Source organism: Sus scrofa, chromosome 9 (genome assembly GCF_000003025.6).
Source record: "Sus scrofa isolate TJ Tabasco breed Duroc chromosome 9, Sscrofa11.1, whole genome shotgun sequence".
NCBI lineage: Eukaryota > Metazoa > Chordata > Mammalia > Artiodactyla > Suidae > Sus > Sus scrofa.
In genome coordinates this window covers 131,873,176-131,892,066 of record NC_010451.4, presented here as the reverse complement: position 1 = coordinate 131,892,066, position 18,891 = coordinate 131,873,176, and the positions used below count along the sequence as shown (strand labels likewise).

Below are 18,891 nucleotides of genomic sequence, written 5' to 3'. Positions count from 1 at the left end.
GAAACAATCTCTAAGTGTTTGAAGACTACCTTACTGTGGACCCCAAATACCGCTCTGCAGACATCTGCACATTAGATGTTCACACCACGTCCTCCCTTCTACTTACTGGTGAGCAAAAACAAAACCCTCCAAAAACAGAAAACGAAAAAAACTCTAAGAAGCCCCCAGGGCCAGGCAGCCTGGCACAGAGCGGACGTCCTCAACTCTGGTGAATGAAAGATGCGGGTCCTAGTCCTCCGCCTAATGTAATTCACAAAAGCATCGCCGAGCACAGCTCCTGCCAGGCTGGAAACCCTGCCAGCCTGCAGCTCCGGCCTCACCTCCACTTGCGGCCTCCGCCCTCCGCCGAGCTCTGCCCCAAGCCTCGCCCGCAGGTCAGCGCGCAGAGAAGGCGCCAGCCGGGCAAGGGCCCCTTCCTAATTTTACTTCGCCACTGACAGCATTCACTCCCCCAACGAATAAAAGGGCAAAGACCAAAAAAAATCTTTTTTAAAGAAAAAAAGTGTAAAAAGGAAAATGGGGGAGAAAGGATTTTTAAAAACCCCAAACACCACCACCATTCAGCAAAATGCAGCCGCCTTCTCGTCTCTTCGCCCCCAGGCTCTTGAAGGACTCAGGCCCCCGTTTCGAGGTCAGAACCTGCAGCGTCCAGCTCGGACCGAGCCTACTTCTCGGGCCGGCTGGGCCTCGGACGCCCGACCCCACAGCGGGCCGGCGCGCGACTCCAGCTCGACGCTGGCGGAGGAGCCCGACACCGAGCAGCCGGCCGGCCGCAGCATCGCCAAAGGGCCGCGCTCCCGCCTCGGCCGGGCCGGCCGCCGGCCGCGCGGCTCCCTCGGAGAGAGGGGGGCTGCTCCCCGGCGCTGGCGCTTCAGGCCGCGCCAGCCCTGTCTCAGGCCCGCCGCGTTCCTTCCGCCCCGAGAGGGCAAAGAGTCCCGGCTCCGTCGCCTCCGCCCGCGCGCCGCAGCGCCCCCTAGGAAGGAAGCCCGGAGGCGGCCGCGCCTCTGCGGCGCTTCTCTCAGCGCTCGGCGGGGGTGGCCCGGCCCGGCGGCGAGCGGGGCTTCCCCGCCCCTCCCCCTCCCGGCGCGCCCCCCCGCCCCCGCCCCCGCCTCGCCCCCCGCCGGGCGGCCGGAACCTCCCTGCGGGGCGGAGTGATACCGGCGGCGGCGTAGAGCGCGGCGCTGCCGAGAGGGGCGCCGGGGACTGCGCGGGACAGGCGGCGGGCGGAGGGGGAGGGGGAGGCGGGGAGGCGGGGCCGGGGCGGGTTGTTGTGAGGCGTCTGCGCTACTGCCGGACCGGAGCGGTTATGGCGGCTCCATATTAACACCCTCCTCCTCCGCCGCTGCCGCCGCGGCCGTCTCCTCCTCCTCCTTTCCCTCCCGCCCGCGCTCGTGAGCCGTCTCCCCCTTCACCCTGACGCCAACCTCTTCCCCTCACCTTTCCCCCTCCCCTCTTCTACCATGCCCGGCATGATGGAGAAAGGGCCTGAGTTACTGGGGAAGAACCGATCGGCCAACGGCAGCGCCAAGAGCCCGGCGGGCGGCGGTGGCAGTGGCGCCTCGTCCACCAACGGCGGGCTGCACTTCTCGGAGCCCGAGAGCGGCTGCAGCAGCGACGACGAGCACGGTGGTAGCCTCGAACTCCTCCCCGCCAGCCCGCCTGCCCCCCTCCTCCTCCCCTCCCCCAGCCCCTCCCCTCCCCTCCTCCCCTCCCCTCGCCGCGCTCCCGCCCTCCCTCCCCTCGGAGCCCGGGCGCTGCGGTAGCCTCGAACTCCCGGTGCAGTGCAGCAGCACCCCCCGCGACCCCCGTCCCTCCGCCCTCAACCAATCCTCCGCCCTCGTCCCCCCCCCCCGCTCCCCGCCCCCATCCGCTGCCATCTCCCGGAGTGCCCGGAGTTAATATCTTCCCATCCACCCGCCGCTTCTTTGCTCCCTCCAGCAATTTTCATATTTTATTAAGTGTCTCTTCCTTTTTCTTTTTCTTCTTTCTTTTCTCTTTCTCCCCCCCCCCTTTTTCTTTTTTGGCATTGCTTTGCAGATGTTGGGATGAGAGTCGGAGCCGAATACCAAGCTCGGATCCCTGAATTTGATCCAGGTAGATCTGTTTGCTTAAGCAAAATCCTGTCTCCCCTTTTCTGGGATTGGTTTAGGGTGGAAGGGGTGGCGGGCGGGCGGGGTTGGGGGTCCGGGTGTGCGGTTGGGAGGAGATGCGGGGCTGGGATGGGCAGGCATCTCTGGCGGGGAGGCTGTCACGCTTGGCAGGGCTGTGACACAGGGCGTGTGGGCAGATGTGTGCATTGCAAGGTTAACATGGTTCCTTTGGAGGCCACTTGCCCGCTGATGGCATCACCTTTCCGCCCCTGAGCCCGAGGTGAACAGAGGAAGACAGTCCTGGGCGGATTCGGGGGTCGGAGGCCGGGGGTGGAGCGGCTTCGGGGCCGAGAGCGGGAGGCGAGGGTGTGCGGGCTGTGCAGGGAAGAACCATGCAAATGTCAATTGCCACACCGCCGGCCCCCAGGGGCGGAGGGCCGCGCTCCGCAGGGGCGACGATCCCTGGGCTGCTGTCACCGGCCAAAAGCCGTGGGCGAGCCCGGCCCGCCCGGCGCGCACCGGGATTTTCTTTTTTCTTTCTTTTTGGCTAGGTGGTGTAGCTTTGGTGGCGACAGCTCTGCGGAGTGTAGGAGCCGCGGAGCGAAAGGGATTGGGGGAAGGGGGTGGGGGGAAGCCAGAGGCACACCTCGCTGCGGAGCCAGCCCTGGGAAGTCAGACCACAGGACAGTGACTGCAGCTGCCAAGGAGACATTTTCTCCCCGAGCAGCCAGGTTCCAGCGTCCTCTGCCAGCCCAGCTTGCGGGCTCCCTGTCTACTTTTCTCCAAACAGGCTCCCTGGCGGTCACGGGATTTCAGCCTGGACGGGGATTGGGCGAGAGTTCCGCATATGGAGGCGCCCTTGTTGGAGCCTCTCGGAGTGGAGCGTGGTTCCTTCTCCCCACCCCAGCCCAGCCCCTCTTCAGTTCAGCCTTTGGGCAGACTTTGTAGGGGCTTTCTCTCTCTGTGTCTCTCTGTCTCTGTCTGTCTCTGTCTCTCTCTCTTCTTGCACTTGGCAGGTTTTTTTTTTTATTGCCCACTCATAATAATGTTATGTCTTTATCGACTCTTAAATTCCCTATTAGATACTAATAGGGTTTACTTGTATTTTATTGAGGGGAAGAGCATGTTTATTTGGCCGTGGAGTATCAAGATGGGTATTTTCCTGTCCTGCCCACACGGCAATGCAACATGCTATTTACTAAGCATTTAAAGATATTAGGGTTCAGACAGCTTCTGTTGTCCCAAGGGAGAGGTCACACGGCAATGCAACATGCTATTTACTAAGCATTTAAAGATATTAGGGTTCAGACAGCTTCTGTTGTCCCAAGGGAGAGGGTAAAATAACGAGTGTTAAAAGGATTGTCAGTGCAGACGACTTCTCAGTGGATACATACAATTGATACAAGATGGCTCACTAAAACTCTGTTGCCTCCTAAATGACTTGGCTGTTAATACATTTTATTCAAAAACTAACCGTGTGTACTGGAGGGCTTCACGTAATTTTAAACGTTGTGAAACTAGTTTTCTTTATTAACGTAGCTAGTAGGTGAATGGCACTTTTACATTACTGAGCTGCCTCAGGTTTTAGCTTGACATTTGGAAAGAGCTTGCTTTAGCCAAAGATAGACTCAGTTAATTTCTTGGCTGGTATTGTGCTCTGAGCAAGTCACTGGCCCTCCCTGAGCCTCAGTTTCCCTAGCTGTAAAAATAGAAATAAAAATACTTTGTGAAAGTCTTGCCAAGATTGTTTGAGTGGGCAAATGGCAGTCAGTAGGATTAAATTTCATAATTTTGTGAAGAATGATTGTGTGTACGTTTATACCTTTCTAATTTGGGGCTTTCTTTGATGTACTGCTTTTTGGGAATTATTTCCAGATTAGAACTCAGCAGCATAATAAACATACCTATCTTTTTGCCCTGTTAGGCACATTTATATTTTATAGACAACTGTTCACAAGTTGATTAGGGGTTTTGTGTTTAAGAGCCAGACTTCATGCTAATGCCTGATCACTGTAGCAGTTTTTGGAATAAACTTTAAACAAAAAAGCTTTAAAGTTTGAAAAATAATTCATTAAACGTGCAGAATACTTTTTAGATGGTTTCTCATGGCCATTATTTGGATTATCCAACTTATTGGATATACTTTGCTTATTTTGCCTAAGTAGAATGTTTGAGGGGGAAAAAATCACTGAAATGTTACAATTTTTAAAGTCATATTTTCAATTCATTTACTTATGCTTTTTATTAGAATAAGGACAAGGTCAATTTCTTTAAATTCATCCTCAGGCATACCTCAGATAATTGTGGGTTTGGTTCTAGACTACTGCAATAAAGCAAATATCACAAAGCAAGTTACATGAATTTTTTGTTTTTCCAGTGCATATAAAATTGTGCAATAGCATTAGGTCTAAAAAAACAATGTACTTACCTTACTTTAAAAATACTTTAGGAGTTCCTGTTGTGGCTCAGCAGTAATAAACCCGACTAGTATCCATGAGGACGTGGGTTCATCCCCTTGCCCTGCTTGGTGGGTTAAGGATCCGGCATTGACGTGGCTCAGATCTGGCATTGCTGTGGTTGTTGCTTGGCTGTGGTGGCAGCTGCAGCTCTGATTCGACCCCTAGTCTGAGAACTTCCATATCCCGAGGGTGTGCCCCCACCCCCCCCAAAAAAAAGACCAAAAAAAAAAAAAAACTATTGATAAAAAAATACTAACCATCATCTGAGCCTCTCAAGAGTTGGTGTCTTTTTGCAATAGTGACATCAAAGATCACAGAGCATTGTAAAAAGTAAAATAATGAAAAATTTTGAGCTATTGCGAGAATTACCAAAATGTTCACACAGACAGGAAATGAGCAAAAGCTACTGGAAAAATGGTGCTGATAGACTTGATTAACACAGGCTTGCCATAAACCTTCAATATATAAAACATGCAACATCTGTGAAGCACAGTAAGAGAAGCTCTGCATATATTCATTTTCTGCCTAATAATCTGCAGAATATTGAACCCAAGGACACAACCAAAACCAGTTACTTAGGTGGGCTTTTTCTATAGCTGTTATAGGCAAATGTAAGCAAATGCAGATTATCAATTATTAGACACTTTTTAACAAGGAAATTTTGAGCCTCATGCAATTCAACATAGTACCACAGCTCTATCTAATTCTAAGTATTGTGCTGTTTGAAGTTTTTACTTCACATCAATTCAGTATGATTGGGTGAGAACTTATACTTCTTTGGAAGAGATGAAAGAAGACAAGATGCTTATTAACTAATGATAGAAATTGGGAAATGGTTAGCTCTTCTTTTTTTCATATTATCATCTTTAGTCTCATAAACACTATCTTGTGGAGATTGTTCACCCATTGCCATTTAACTCATTTGGAAGAATTTTTTTTTTTTTTTGTCTTTTTTGTCCTTTTGGGGCCATACCCGCAGCATATGGAGGTTCCCAGGCTAGGGGTCTAATCAGAGCTGTAGCCACTAGCCCATGCCGGAGCCACAACAACGCCAGATCTGAGCAGAGTCTGCTACCTACACCACAGCTCAGGGCAACACTGGATCCTTGGAAGAAAAATTCTTTAGGTGTCAATATTGTTATGAGGAGAATGTAGGAAGATTAAAAGATTTTTCTTGTGAAGGATATTTTTATTGGAAGAGATGCTAGTGATGATGATAGCAATAAGAATAGAAAGAATGAATTATTAAAATGAGTGTTTTAGAAAGTATGAGAAGAACTGAGATTAAATTGGAAATACTGAAGTTAGGAGATTGGGAACTGTTTATGTTAACGGACCATCGCTAAGAATGCTTGTATAAACATTTATTAAGTGGATTTCTTATTCTTTTTTAGGTGCCTCTTTTTCTTTTGATTCTTCACTAGGCCTTCCCAGCTTTTATTTAGTGCCTATTCACTGTGCTTACATCATGAGCAGATTTGTGTGGTGATTAAGAGTCTTACCTCTTATCATATGCTTTTTAGCTCATATGGCACAGTGACCTTGAATGAACTGGACACCTGACGGGTGTATCCCAGCCTTGGTTTTCTCTTCGTAAAAGGAAGATAGTATTAACTATATGATAAGTGAAAATTAATGTATCTAAAACAGTGCTCTTCAAAATATTTTGCTTGCATACTCAAAAGAATTTTGGAAAAAATTTTTAAGTTGACATCTGTTATTTATCACTGGGTTTATTAGTTTAAAAATAGGAGTTCCCGTCGACGCGCAGCAGAAATGAATCTGACTAGGAGCCATGAAGGTGTGGGTTCGATCCCTGGCCTCTCTCAGTGGGTTGAGGATCCAGCATTGCCATGAGCTGTGGTGTAGATCACAGACTCAGCTTGGACCTGGCATTGCTGTGGCTCTGGCGCAGGCCTGCAGCAACAGCTCCGGTTGGACCCTTAGCCTGGGAACCTCCATATGCCTCAGGTTCGGCCCTAAAAAGACAAAATAGAAAAAAATAAACATAAATAACAATATAATCTTCAGTGTATCTCCAGTGTATTGAAAATATCTATACTTTGAAATAAAGTTGTTATATCCTTATTTAAATATATCCAGTTAAATGTAAATACTATGGTAATATGGTAGTATCTATTTTATAAAATATAAATAGGCTTCTAACATTGCTCCCTTTTTTTTTTTTAAATCATTTCCATGCATTTTTCCTAAAGAATTTTATAATACATTTTTTGCTTGAAAGTTGCTTTATTGATCATCTGTCCAGTTTCTCTACCATCGTAGTATGTAGTCTTGTGAACGTAAGGCTCTAAGTGTTAAATCTTTTCTGGCTTGAGTTATTGCAATTAATGCATAATTGATTAAAATTGTAATAGTCATGGTGCCTTGAGTAAAGGAGAGCTTTGCTGACACCCTGTGTTTGGCATCATAGAGGTTTTTCAAATTCAGGATGGGTGAGAGACTTGCCTTTTTTCTTTTTTTTAAGGGAGAGAAGGACATTTGTGAAGAAGAAGGTCAAAAGTAGCATAAGCATATATCCTAGAAGTGAGTTCTCAGGCAGATTGTCTTGGGGAAAAAAAACATAGGGGAGATGAAGTTGAAAAATTGCTTACCTCAGTTGTAAGCACATTGGCACATTAACTATATAACTCAGAGCCTAGTTTATAAATAGCAAAATTTTAAAAAATATTTGGAATGTCTTCCTATTCTCAGTATTTATATAGAATGTTTTTTCCATGATGTCCATCAAAGGCCTTTCTTATTTTGGATGTCAGAAGGGAAATCTTAAAAGAAGTAGAAGGTTTGTATTTTTGTTCTTACTTTGCGATTTGCTGTTGGTGTAGAAGTCCTAATTAAAATTATACTTTTGTTTTTTTGTTGTTGGTTTTCCCCAGTTGGTCTCATAAGTGTACCAGTTACCGTCGAGGAGACCTACAAGATTTCAGAAGGATTCACTGAGGGCTTCATTAATACTTTAAAAAACTGATTGTTCAATCATTTTATTTTCATAACTATTACTTACTGTAGTCTTTTAAAATTGTAGTAGCTTGCTGTTCAGGTTTTGGTTTGCTTGGTTTTTTGTTTGTTTGCTTTTGCTTTTTAGGGCCACACCTGTGGCATATGGAGATTCCCAGGCTAGGGGTCCAGTCAGAGCTACAGCCGCTGGCCTAAGCCACAGCCACAGCAACTCAGGATCCGAGTCGACCTGCACCACAGCTCATGGCAATGTCAGATCCTTAACCCACTGAGCGAGGCCAGGGTTCGAACCCAAAACATGGTTCCTAGTTGGATTCGTTTCCGCTGCGCCATGACAGGAAATCTGGTTTGCTTGTTTTTTAATCTGTTCAGAAGACAGGCTACTTCAAAGCCCTTGGTTATTTTGTTTCTGAGTAAAGTTGGATTCTTAGTATTATTTTTGAGGTATAATCTTAAATATTGTTAGATAAAAGCAAAATAAAAACATTGTGTTTATTTCCTTTAAATATCTTAGTTTACTTCAACCATTATGATAGAAAGGGTAAAGCTTTACTGAGTGCAAGTCATCCTGAGGGATAAATTGTTTTTAATGCAAGTTACTTTCTCCTGTTTTGTAGGAGAGGAATCAGGTCTGAGTTGGCAGTAAAACAGAAAGGTCATTTCAGCTATTCTGTCTCATTTTCAAGGGGTTGATAAAAGAGATCATCAGTCATTTGAATTAGAGCCCCATGAGATTTTATTCATTTCTATTTTCATATGATTGATAAGGTGAGAAGAAGCCTTTCCGCACAGAGAAAGAAGGGAACTGTCTTCAGTAAGCGCATAGTAGTAATAGTAGTAGGTCTTACATAGTACTTGCCTTATGCCGGGTACTGTATGTGTATGAATTCACTTAGTTTTTTTACAGTTCTGTGCAGGAGGTTATTGTTAGCCCTGTTTTTAAAGATGGATTAAACCGAGGCACCGACAGATGAAGTAGACTTGTCCAAGGTGACAAAGCTAGGAAGTGGCAGAGCTAGGATTCAGACCTGGAATCTGGCTCTATAGTGGTTATCCTCCTACCTATTGGATTAAAATCCCTTTCATCCTGTGAACATCAGTCGTCTCTTGGACCTAGCTGGAGATGGAGTTGGTGGAAATGTGGAGCCCAGTTCAAGGTTGGGAAAGAACCTTGTGAAATACCTCATTAGGCGTTCCATTAGCCCCCACACTTGGATGCCAGTTTCTGTCAGAAGATAGGGCCCTTAATTACAGTGCTAGGAGTTTGGGGGAGAAACTTGACTGTTATTCTTCCTGGAAAAGAATACAAAAAATAGTTTATATCTGTTCAAGAAGAGACGTTCAATGAAAATATTTTAATTGAGACTTTCTGTAATACAAGAATTGGATGCAAGGAAATATGTTTAAATATTAAGCATGATGTGCTCTTAAGACTTGAAACTTAATGGAAACCTTTCTTTGCTGCCTTCCATGTTCTGTTAGGTAGGATTTAAATTATTGTCACGATCTGTTGTAAAAAAGAATCAGTCCCATGTTAAAGGGTTGATGTTTAGGATACCCACTAGAAATAGCAGTAGATTATATTAATCAAATAAAGGCTTCTGACAAACTTAGATAGGATGTCTGTCTTATTTCCTCTAAGTGCTTCAGCTGTTTTGCTCTTGTGTTTTATTTTCTGTGGTTAAAAATTAAATATATACCTTAATATTGAAGTTTTAAAAGACAAATTTTATTTTCATTGAATATACATTTTAGATAATATACTTCTAACTTGCATTTTCATAAATTCCCAGCTCCTGTTTTTATCCTCTCTTATTGAAGATATTTATGGCAAAATGCAATAGGTTTTGGAGCTCCTGCTGTGGTGCAATGGGAATGGCAGTCTCTTGGCAACGCTGGGACATGGGTTCGATCCCCGGCCAGGCACAGTGGATTAAGGATCCAGCTTAGTTCGCTGCTGCAGCTCAGATCTGATCCCTGGCCCGGGAGCTCTATGTGCCACAGGACAGCCAAAAAAAAAAAAAAAAAAAAAAGCCATAGGTTTTGCTTTTAGACTTATTTTGTAATTATGCTTTGAAAACCTTGATGATTCTGTCTCATTTCTTTTTTCTCTGCCTCTAATTTTTCCTTGTAATAAAACATACATAATTTAACAATTGTATCTTCATATTTCACAAACAGTGTATCATTCTCTAACTAAAATGTGTTGGTTTAATATACAGTAGTGATGTGTGAGATTCTCCAAAAATTAAAAGCTATTGGATGGTATTAAATTATTGCTCAATAGATAACATTTCTAGATTGAGAAAAGAAGTAGTAGTTTTCTTTACCCCTGAAAGTGAATGGTCTTCATTCTGAATATCTTAAAACTTTATGAATGATTACAGTTTAACCTCAGAATTCTATTAATGTTTTCTGCACATAATTTTGGAATTATAGCTATTAGTTGGTGCTGGCTATCAACAGCTCATAGTTTTAATTAACTTAAATGTGCCTAAGAATTAGGAAGAAACGAGAAAAAAGACCACCAAGTAAAGACAGAAAACAGCAGCACATACTTGGCTCTGAAATAGTGATGTTAGGCCTTTCATTCATTCTGTCTATTCTTTTTTATTTTTATTTTTTATTTTTTTTGTCTTTTTGCCTTTTCTAGGGCCGCTTCCTGTGGCCTATGGAGGTTCCCAGGTTAGGAGTCTGATCGGAGCTGTAGATGCTGGCCTACGCCAGAGCCGCAGCAACGTGGGATCTGAGCCTCGTCTTCGACCTACACCACAGCTCACGGTAATGCCCGATCCTTAACCCACTGAGCAAGGCCAGGGATCAAACCTGAAGCCTCATGGTTCCTAGTTGGAGTCATTAACCACTGTGCCACAACGGGAACTCTCGTTCTGTCTATTCTTAATTTATATGCAGTTTCAACGGAACTTGATTTTTCTGACTTTTTAGATTATAACAGATTAGAAATAAATGAGAAACAGCAATAGTATGCTTCTAGATTAGAAGTAGACTCTCAGATTATGTTAAGAAGTAGCATTATTTTATATTTTTGACTTTGTTTTACATAGCACAAACTTTTATAAATATAAAATTGATAAATGACATTAGCTCTTAAAAAGGAATAGCTGGCAGACTCCTAGCAAGGAATAAGATTAAATAAAAACTATAAAAAGCTGAGGCAAGTATTTAAAAATTATAGAATCTTGGCCCATTTAGATATGGGGAGGAACAGAATTAACTTACCACCTGAGGTATTGGCACTAGTTTTAAAGTCAGAGTTTTTTGTTTTTTGTCTTTTATGGCGGCACCCATGGCATCTGGAGGTTCCCAGGCTAAGGGTCGAATTGGAGCTGTAGTTGCTGGCCTCCGCCACGGCCACAGCAACACCCAGATCCGAGCTGCATCTGTGACCTACACCACAGCTGACAGCAACACGGGATCCTAAACCCACTGAGCAAGGCCAGGGATCAAACCTGCATCCCAGTGGATGCTAGTCAGATTTGTTACCACTGAGCCACACGGGGAACTCCATAAGGTCAGAGTTTTTAATGACTCCTAAGTAATATATTGAAGGTTAGGTCAGGTTTATTACCTGTCAAGAGGTAGAGATATAAAATGTACTTAATAAAGGCATTTTAATTTAAAGAGGATAAGCTTTAGTGTTTGTAAAATTTCCTTCACTTCCATAAATGGTAAATTTACTGTATTTAATGTAAATCTCTTGTTTTCCTGTACTTTGTTTCTTTGTCCTCTTTTGCAGGTACTGTACTAAAATAGAAATAAAGCTTAATTTGTTTATACTTATTTTGATGTAAATAAAGTTCATCATATTCAAAATATAATTTTTTTCTCTAGGTGCTACGAAGTACACAGATAAAGACAATGGAGGAATGCTTGTATGGTCTCCGTATCACAGTATCCCAGATGCCAAATGTAAGTTTTTTTGGAAGTTGAATGTTTATGTCAATAGGGATCTCAACCAATTCAAAAAAATGCACCTTATGTTTGTTTTTGAATCTCTTAGATTCTCATAAGAAATCAGTTTGTCTATGTTTCGTTTTGTTTTTTGATGGAGATTGTCATGTTAGAATGTTTTTCCTTTTGAAAGATAGTGGGTTGATCATTCCAATTTGTGTCAGGCCCAGGAAGACTGAGAAAACCTAGGATCTGATGGCATTGCTGCTTAAATCCTCAAGCAGGGGAGGGAGTTACTATGTAGACATCTGCACAGGCTTTTCCTCAGTATATGAAGCTCTAAAGAAATGCCTTCAAACTTCCAAGAGCCCACTATCATTACCATTTTAAAGAGGAAAGGGGAAAGAACTGACTTCAGCAGCCATCCATCAGGTCATCTTTGTGCTCTCCATTTCTGGACGGAGACCTTCTGGATCATTGACCATGCACTTCTTGAATCATGGTGTGGCTTTAGACTTCAATGTGATGTAGCGGACCTGATCCTTTGCGGCACATCAGATATAGGAAACGTGCAGGTAACAAAACTAAGATCCCCACCCTCCATTCAGTTATCATTTGATTTATTGAAACAAACAAAAACCGCTGAGCAGCTCTTCTAGCAGCTGTAACATAAACTTGTCTCTTAAAAATATTTACTAAATCTTAAAAGATGTCCCGTGGTGGTTTATTTAGTCCCATGAAAATTAATGATGCTATATATCATGTGCATAGTAAGTCTAGTCATACTTAATTGATGCAATAAGAGAACTGAAAATTGAAAACAGTGTCATTCTGCATACCTGATATTTTTTCCTATTTAAGAGCTTTCTATTTATTATTATTATTAATTTTTTTTTTTTTGTCTTTTTGCTGTTTCTAGGGCCAATCCCTCTGCATATGGAGGTTCCCAGGCTAGGGGTCGAATCAGAGCTACAGCTCACGGCAACACCAGATCCTTAACCCACTGAGCAAGGCCAGGGATCGAACCCTCAAGCTCATGGTTCCTAGTTGGATTCGTTAACCACTGAGCCACGACGGGAACTCCTAAGAGCTTTTAGAATATCAGCAAAAAGTCTAGTAAGCAGTCTAGAGATTATAATGCCCTTGAGGAATTCTTAACAGAAAACATGAAATTGTATGTTTTACATACTGAGAAACCTGAAACAGACTCCTGGGTTTTTTGGTTCATTCTCCATTACAAGCAAAGGTTTTCATTCACAAACTGAGCGTCAGGGTGCATTGGCTTTTGCTATTTTAGCACCATTTTATATAATGGTACATTTCTTAGCAGAGTGAAAAACAAAATTCAGAAAGCCAACATGTGCTGCATGTGGAGTATCCAACTAAAGAGCCGGGGCAGTGGTTTTCAGCCCTGGCTGTGCTTTGGAATCACTTCGGGGAACTTTAAAAACTCTACTGATGTCTGGCCTCTGCTCAAACCAGTTAAATCAGAATCTTCAGAGGTAGAGCCAGGACTTACTTTTCTACAGCTCCCCTGCTGATTCTAATGCATAGCCGGGGTTGAGAACCACAGGTTGACTGGTATTGTTTAGACTTCTGTTTATAGGACTATAAGACATTTTTGTTAATGAGCATGTATTTAGACCTGTCGTATGTTTAAGTACTATAGGTTCTAAACAAAATATAATATTTGAATTTTCTTCATCAAAAGTTTACAGTCTTAGGGAGATATGATAATATCCATAAATATTTGTTGTTATTCTAACAGCATTATTGTTAGTAATAATAATGCATAATAGTAATATAATAGCATACTTATATATTAAACTGTACTGTACTATTAATAAGAGCAGGCTCTCATAAAAAAAAAAAGAGCTTAAAATGTGCCATTTGCTATTTCAAACACTTTATGTATATTAGCTCATTTAATCCTAGGAGGAAGCTACTGTTTTTATTCCCATTTAGAGTAATGAGAATAAGGTACAAAAAGGTCAAGTTAATTGCTTAAAGTTCAAAAATAAGTGACAAGCCTGATAACCAAGTCCAGGTAGACTAGCTGTTCTAAGATCAGAATTCTTAACCCCTTAACCACTCCTTCTCAAAAATGTGCTTAAAGAATTTACATATATATATGTCTCATAGGATCATAATGGACTTCGCATAAAATTGTCTTGCTGAATGTGAAATGGCAGACTACTAAGCAGTGGAGCCTTGAAAAAGGCAGTGTGTTTATATATATATATTACTCTATTGGCTTGATTACAATAATTGAGGATGGATGAAAATAGAATATTAAAACATTTTAATATTATTAAATATTTTAAATAATAAAATAGAATATTATACTTTTTGTATAGCTCTCAGGAGGAGCTTAAGAAAGTTTTAGGGATACTGCAGCATATTTAAACTGTTGTTATTAGCTATATCCACCCAAACTCTAGATAAAGCATCCTTCAGAGCTCAGTCAGAAATGGAAAGGTTAAAGCTTTGGGAAAACTCTAAACATGAAATGGAGTCTTAAATAGTGATGTCTCTTCAAATAAAGACTGCAGCAGAAAAACCAAGAAATTATCTAATATTTTACATTGTAATTAGGCACTATTGGTTATTCACAGATTGGTCTGTGTACAAAAGCAATTGTGGTTATGAATTTAATAAGTATATGCTATCTGGTCATAGAGATAAATACTGCTAGGTAAAATTTTAAACCAAATAAGCTTCTGATCCTGTTCATAGAAGTGAAAGTCTTCTTTTTTATAACATTTAATGAAAATGCCTTTGGCTTTTTTTTTTTTTTTAAACCCCTAGAGTACAATTTTAAAAAAAAATTTTGCTTTTGTTTTAAAAAAAAGTACACTGGGGATGATGGAATAAATGAGAATAATTAATTGTATAACTGTTTCATTACAGTGGATGAATATATTGCAATTGCAAAGGAGAAACATGGCTACAATGTGGAACAGGTATGTAGAGAAGCATTTTAATATTAAGGTTCGCATCAGCATTTATCAAACCCAGAGACCATTTCATGATAGTTTTTGTCCTAAGAAAGTGCATAAGAGTTCAGCCAACTTCTAGATATCACAAAAGTACTAGCAAAGTCTGACCTTTCAACATTAAGGATTTTGCTTTTATAAACATCATTTATCTTAAGGGCTTGAACATTTTTCTCTCAATACCTCTGTTTTGCGTTCTTAAAGTGTCTGAAATCCTTCAGGATTGCTCTAGCGAATATTTACTAAAAAGGAAAAATTTTTTTGAATACAGGTAATTCTCTTTGACTTCTTAATCTAAGAGACCTAAAAGTTAAACTTCTTATTTAAAGAAATACTTAAGATTTTTAAATTTTGAAGGAAATAACTCACAAAGGGCTTTCAAAAAATTAGGTAACTTTAAGAGGAGATATATATGGCATTTGGTTCATTAGCCCCAGTAATAAGGGAATGGAGAACATGGAAAAATGAGAATGAAATAGAATTCTTTTTTCTTTTTTTTTTTTAATGGCCACACCCATGGCACATGGAAGTTTCTGGACCAGAGATTGAATCCAATCTATGCCATGCCAGATCCTTTAACCCACTGTGCCGGGCCAGGGATTGAACGCACACTTCTGCAGTGTCCCAAGATGTTCCTAACCCACTGTGCCACAGCAGGAACTCCAAAATAGAGATTCTTAAACTTCATTTCAACTGAGTATAAGATCAGTCTTTTATCAGGATTAATAGTAAAATAAGTGATTTTTTTTCTGTAACCTGGATTATTAAGAGCTAAACATGGTTAAATAATAGAAAATTATTACTGTGAAATTGGGATGGTTGTCTCACTGTAGTTAACTTTTCTGTGGATTTTGAAGACTTGGACTATGTATTTGTTTTTAAGCCTTAATTTTCTTTTAAAATTTGTTTGAGAAGGTTAATCCTTTAAAATGTGACTGTACCTATGTTAATTTTCATGTTCATTTTCAAGGGATATTACCAAAGTACAGAAATTAAAACTCACTGTTTAAAAATATGCTATATCTCTTCTTAAAAAATAATCTTTATTCCCTAAATGACACTCAGTACCTTGTAGTATAATAGAAAAGAAAGTTGTTGAATTTTGTCCATTTCAGGCTTTCCTATGATTTGATAATAAAGTCATTGAAGTTATTAATATGTCCCATAATAATTCTCTGTGTATATTATGTTAAGAAAGAACATTAAAAAGTCTATGTGGTGAAATACTGTTAATATTGCAGTTGAGGTATTCTCACTTCTTGGAAGTGTTTAGCCCATGATACACTTCAAATAGGTTAAAACATAAATATTTCTCTACTAGGTCTTTTTTTTTTTTTTTTTTTTTTTTTTTTTTTGTCTTTTTGCTATTTCTTTGGGCCGCTCCCACGGCATATGGAGGTTCCCAGGCTAGGGGTCGAATCGGAGCTGTAGCCACTGGCCTACGCCAGAGCCATAGCAACGCGGGATCCGGGATCCGAGCCACGTCTGCAACCTACACCACAGCTCACGGCAACGCTGTATCCTTAACCCACTGAGCAAGGGCAGGGACCGAAACCGCAACCTCATGGTTCCTAGTCGGATTTGTTAACCACTGCGCCATGATGGGAACTCCTCTCTACTAAGTCTTAGCTGAGCACTTGTAGCTTTGTGTTATAATTAATAGTTTCATTCAAGTATTGACTTAGAAGTTATTTCTCCTTTTAGCATGTTTGTCTCTCCACACTGACAAACAAGTAAATGTGAGGGAAGGTCTCGCAATGACCCTACAGACCTGCTTTAGTAATTACAGTCACTCTCCTCAGCTCACTTTTGCCTGTAGCTTCTACGGCAGATATGGTATGTAGAACTTGACTGTTCTGAGGCCCTGATTTAAAAGAAATAAATGAGTGAGGTCTGCTCCCTGGGCACCCCTGATTAAAAGCCCAAACTGTGAGTGTGTCTTCAGTTGAAGTCATAGGCTGAAGGTTTTAACCTAATTTGTGTTTAACTCTTTTAAGTGTGATGGAACATAAGTGCATTAAAACCAAAGGGGAATGATTTCTCTTCAAAGGCACTTGGCATGTTGTTCTGGCATAAACATAACATTGAGAAGTCCCTTGCTGATCTCCCTAATTTCACTCCCTTTCCGGATGAGTGGACAGTGGAAGATAAAGTCCTCTTTGAACAAGCCTTTAGTTTTCATGGGAAGAGCTTTCACAGGATTCAGCAAATGGTATGGTAATTTCGCTCTTACTGTGATTTGTACCTGAAGGACACCCTATTCTCTTCATTGTTAAATACTTCCTAGTTATTAAACACAAAAAAGTTTTCCAGTCTAATTTTGATTTTTAAAAGTGTTTTGAAATAGATATATTTGCATACAGCCTTATTTTCTGCAACTACTCTAGTGCTCGGTGGTTATGTGCCATTTTGTTATAATACAGTAACTTTTACTATGACTTAAGTGTGTGTGTAATACAGTTATTAACTATGTTTCTCATTTCAGGAAAAATTGCAATTTCAATTTTATGTTAAATGTTTTCTTTTTTAACATAAGGATTTTATTTTCATATTTATATTCCTTTGGATATGAAAAGCAGTTTTTAGAAATTCTGTATTATTTCAACATTGTTCAAGTACTGTTGCTTTTTTTTAAAAAAAAGGAAAACTGCTCTTTAGTTCTTAAATCTCTAGTATTGTGTCAAAATAATATAAATCTGAGAAGTTGCTGCATTGAAGTCTTTTAACCTGAATAGATGAAAATTAAGATAATGTTTGCAAATATATCTAAGTGTCTTCTGTAATCAACGAGAGCATTTTTATTCGGGAGTGTGTGTCCTTGTTTGCCAGTATGACACAGCAGTGCATGATCATTAGTCATTTTCATACCCAAGACTGTTTGGTAGCTAAAGTCTGTTTATCATTTATCATTTTAAAACCTGGATTTAAAACAAAATGATTCAAAAAATCCATTGTTAAGAATTGAATAGATTTTCTTTACACATTATGCTAAGCAACAGAAGCCAGACATAAAAGGCCACATATTGTATGATTCTATTTGTATGAAATGCCCAGAATAGGTAAATCCATAGAGACAGAAAGTAGATTAGTAGTTGCCAAGGACTGGGTTAAGGGGAGAATAGGGAGTGAATGTTAATGGGCTTAAGGTTTCTTTCCAAGGTTATAAAAACGTCGGGAATAAGTAGTTTGGGTTGCACAACTTAGTAAATACACTAAAAACCACGGAATTGTGCACTTTAAACTGGTGACTTTTATAGTATGTGAATTATAAACCAATTTTTAAAAATCCAATTTACAGAGGAAAAAAATTAAGTAACTCTTTAAGGAAGACACATGTGGACTATTAACACTGACTGCTGGGGACCTCTGGGGCTCTTCTCACCACATGCGTTTGTCACATCCTTTTTTTCTTTCCCTGCTCAGAATAAATAGGAATAGTTATTCAGAATGTCAGTGCCTAGGTGTGGTGGGGTGCTGTGACGATAGCTGTACTTTTTAGCTCTTATAAGTCGTAAAGATACCTGGGAAAATATTTTTCATCTATGCCTTTGTTTGCTAAGTATCAAAGAATAATATCAGAAATAGTATTCATGCTGTTAATCAGAGCTTATGAAATAAACTTGCTGATATTAACATGATTTTTTTTCAAGCTTCCAGATAAGACAATTGCTAGCCTTGTAAAATATTACTATTCCTGGAAAAAAACTCGATCTAGAACAAGCTTGATGGATCGTCAGGCTCGTAAACTAGCCAATAGACATAATCAGGGTGACAGGTAGGTTGGAGTCCTTTATATAGTTACAGGCACACTGTATTGTATTGTTTACATTTTCTAAGGCAAAACAGTTATCACAGCACATTGTAAATGCTTCTTATTCTTACATTCATGTTTCTGCTCTGACAAGAAGAACTGAGTGATCAGAATTCTTAATAGTAAGAACTCTCTTCAGTTCTTTGACTGTTAATCATAGCCAGCAGATCTTGCAACTGAGTTATATTTGGGTTGTGTTTAACTAACCACAGTTGTTTCCTTTCAGTATTGATGTGTTCAACACTTGTATTTTTGAGTATGTTAAGTATAGTCTCTGGAAGGTGATTTTTCCACAATTATCTGAATAACTAAGATCTACATTATTGTAGCTGTCTTTCTAGTAGTATCAGATCATTTAGCTTCCTGGTTTTTGTCTGTCTTTATTTTCCCAACTGGAGAATGAAATAATAAGTATTATATATCATATTAATATATGTGTCCTTTTTCCCAAATGTTACTTCTTTCTAAATATCTTTCCTATTGGGTCTCTGTTTTTTAGCTAGAAATGTTTGCTAAAATGATTCTGTATGCCTAGAAGAATATTATAGTAATTTAAACGATAAAAGCTTGTCTTCTCAAGGACAACTCTTGGGGAATATTTAGCAAAAGTATTTGCAAGGTTTATTACAGTTTGTGATAAGAGT

The 18,891-nt window shown here is 40.5% G+C and overlaps 1 protein-coding gene across 9 annotated transcripts in view; it reads left to right on the top strand.

The window, feature by feature from the left end:
- The window catches only part of RCOR3 (REST corepressor 3), a 57,428-nt gene continuing 39,781 nt past the window's right edge, over positions 1,245-18,891 (top strand). For 2 of the 9 annotated variants that reach the window (XM_021063868.1, XM_021063870.1), the window contains exons 1-6: positions 1,253-1,629; positions 2,038-2,094; positions 11,381-11,458; positions 14,351-14,403; positions 16,487-16,648; positions 18,087-18,211. In XM_021063868.1, the coding sequence (XP_020919527.1) occupies positions 1,461-1,629; positions 2,038-2,094; positions 11,381-11,458; positions 14,351-14,403; positions 16,487-16,648; positions 18,087-18,211 (644 nt within the window). In that variant the 5' untranslated portion in view covers positions 1,253-1,460. Of the gene's footprint in view, positions 1,630-2,037; positions 2,095-11,380; positions 12,016-14,350; positions 14,404-16,486; positions 16,649-18,086; positions 18,212-18,891 lie in introns of all 9 variants that reach the window. The other 7 variants (XM_021063872.1, XM_021063869.1, XM_021063875.1 and 4 more) reach the window with 6 other exon arrangements.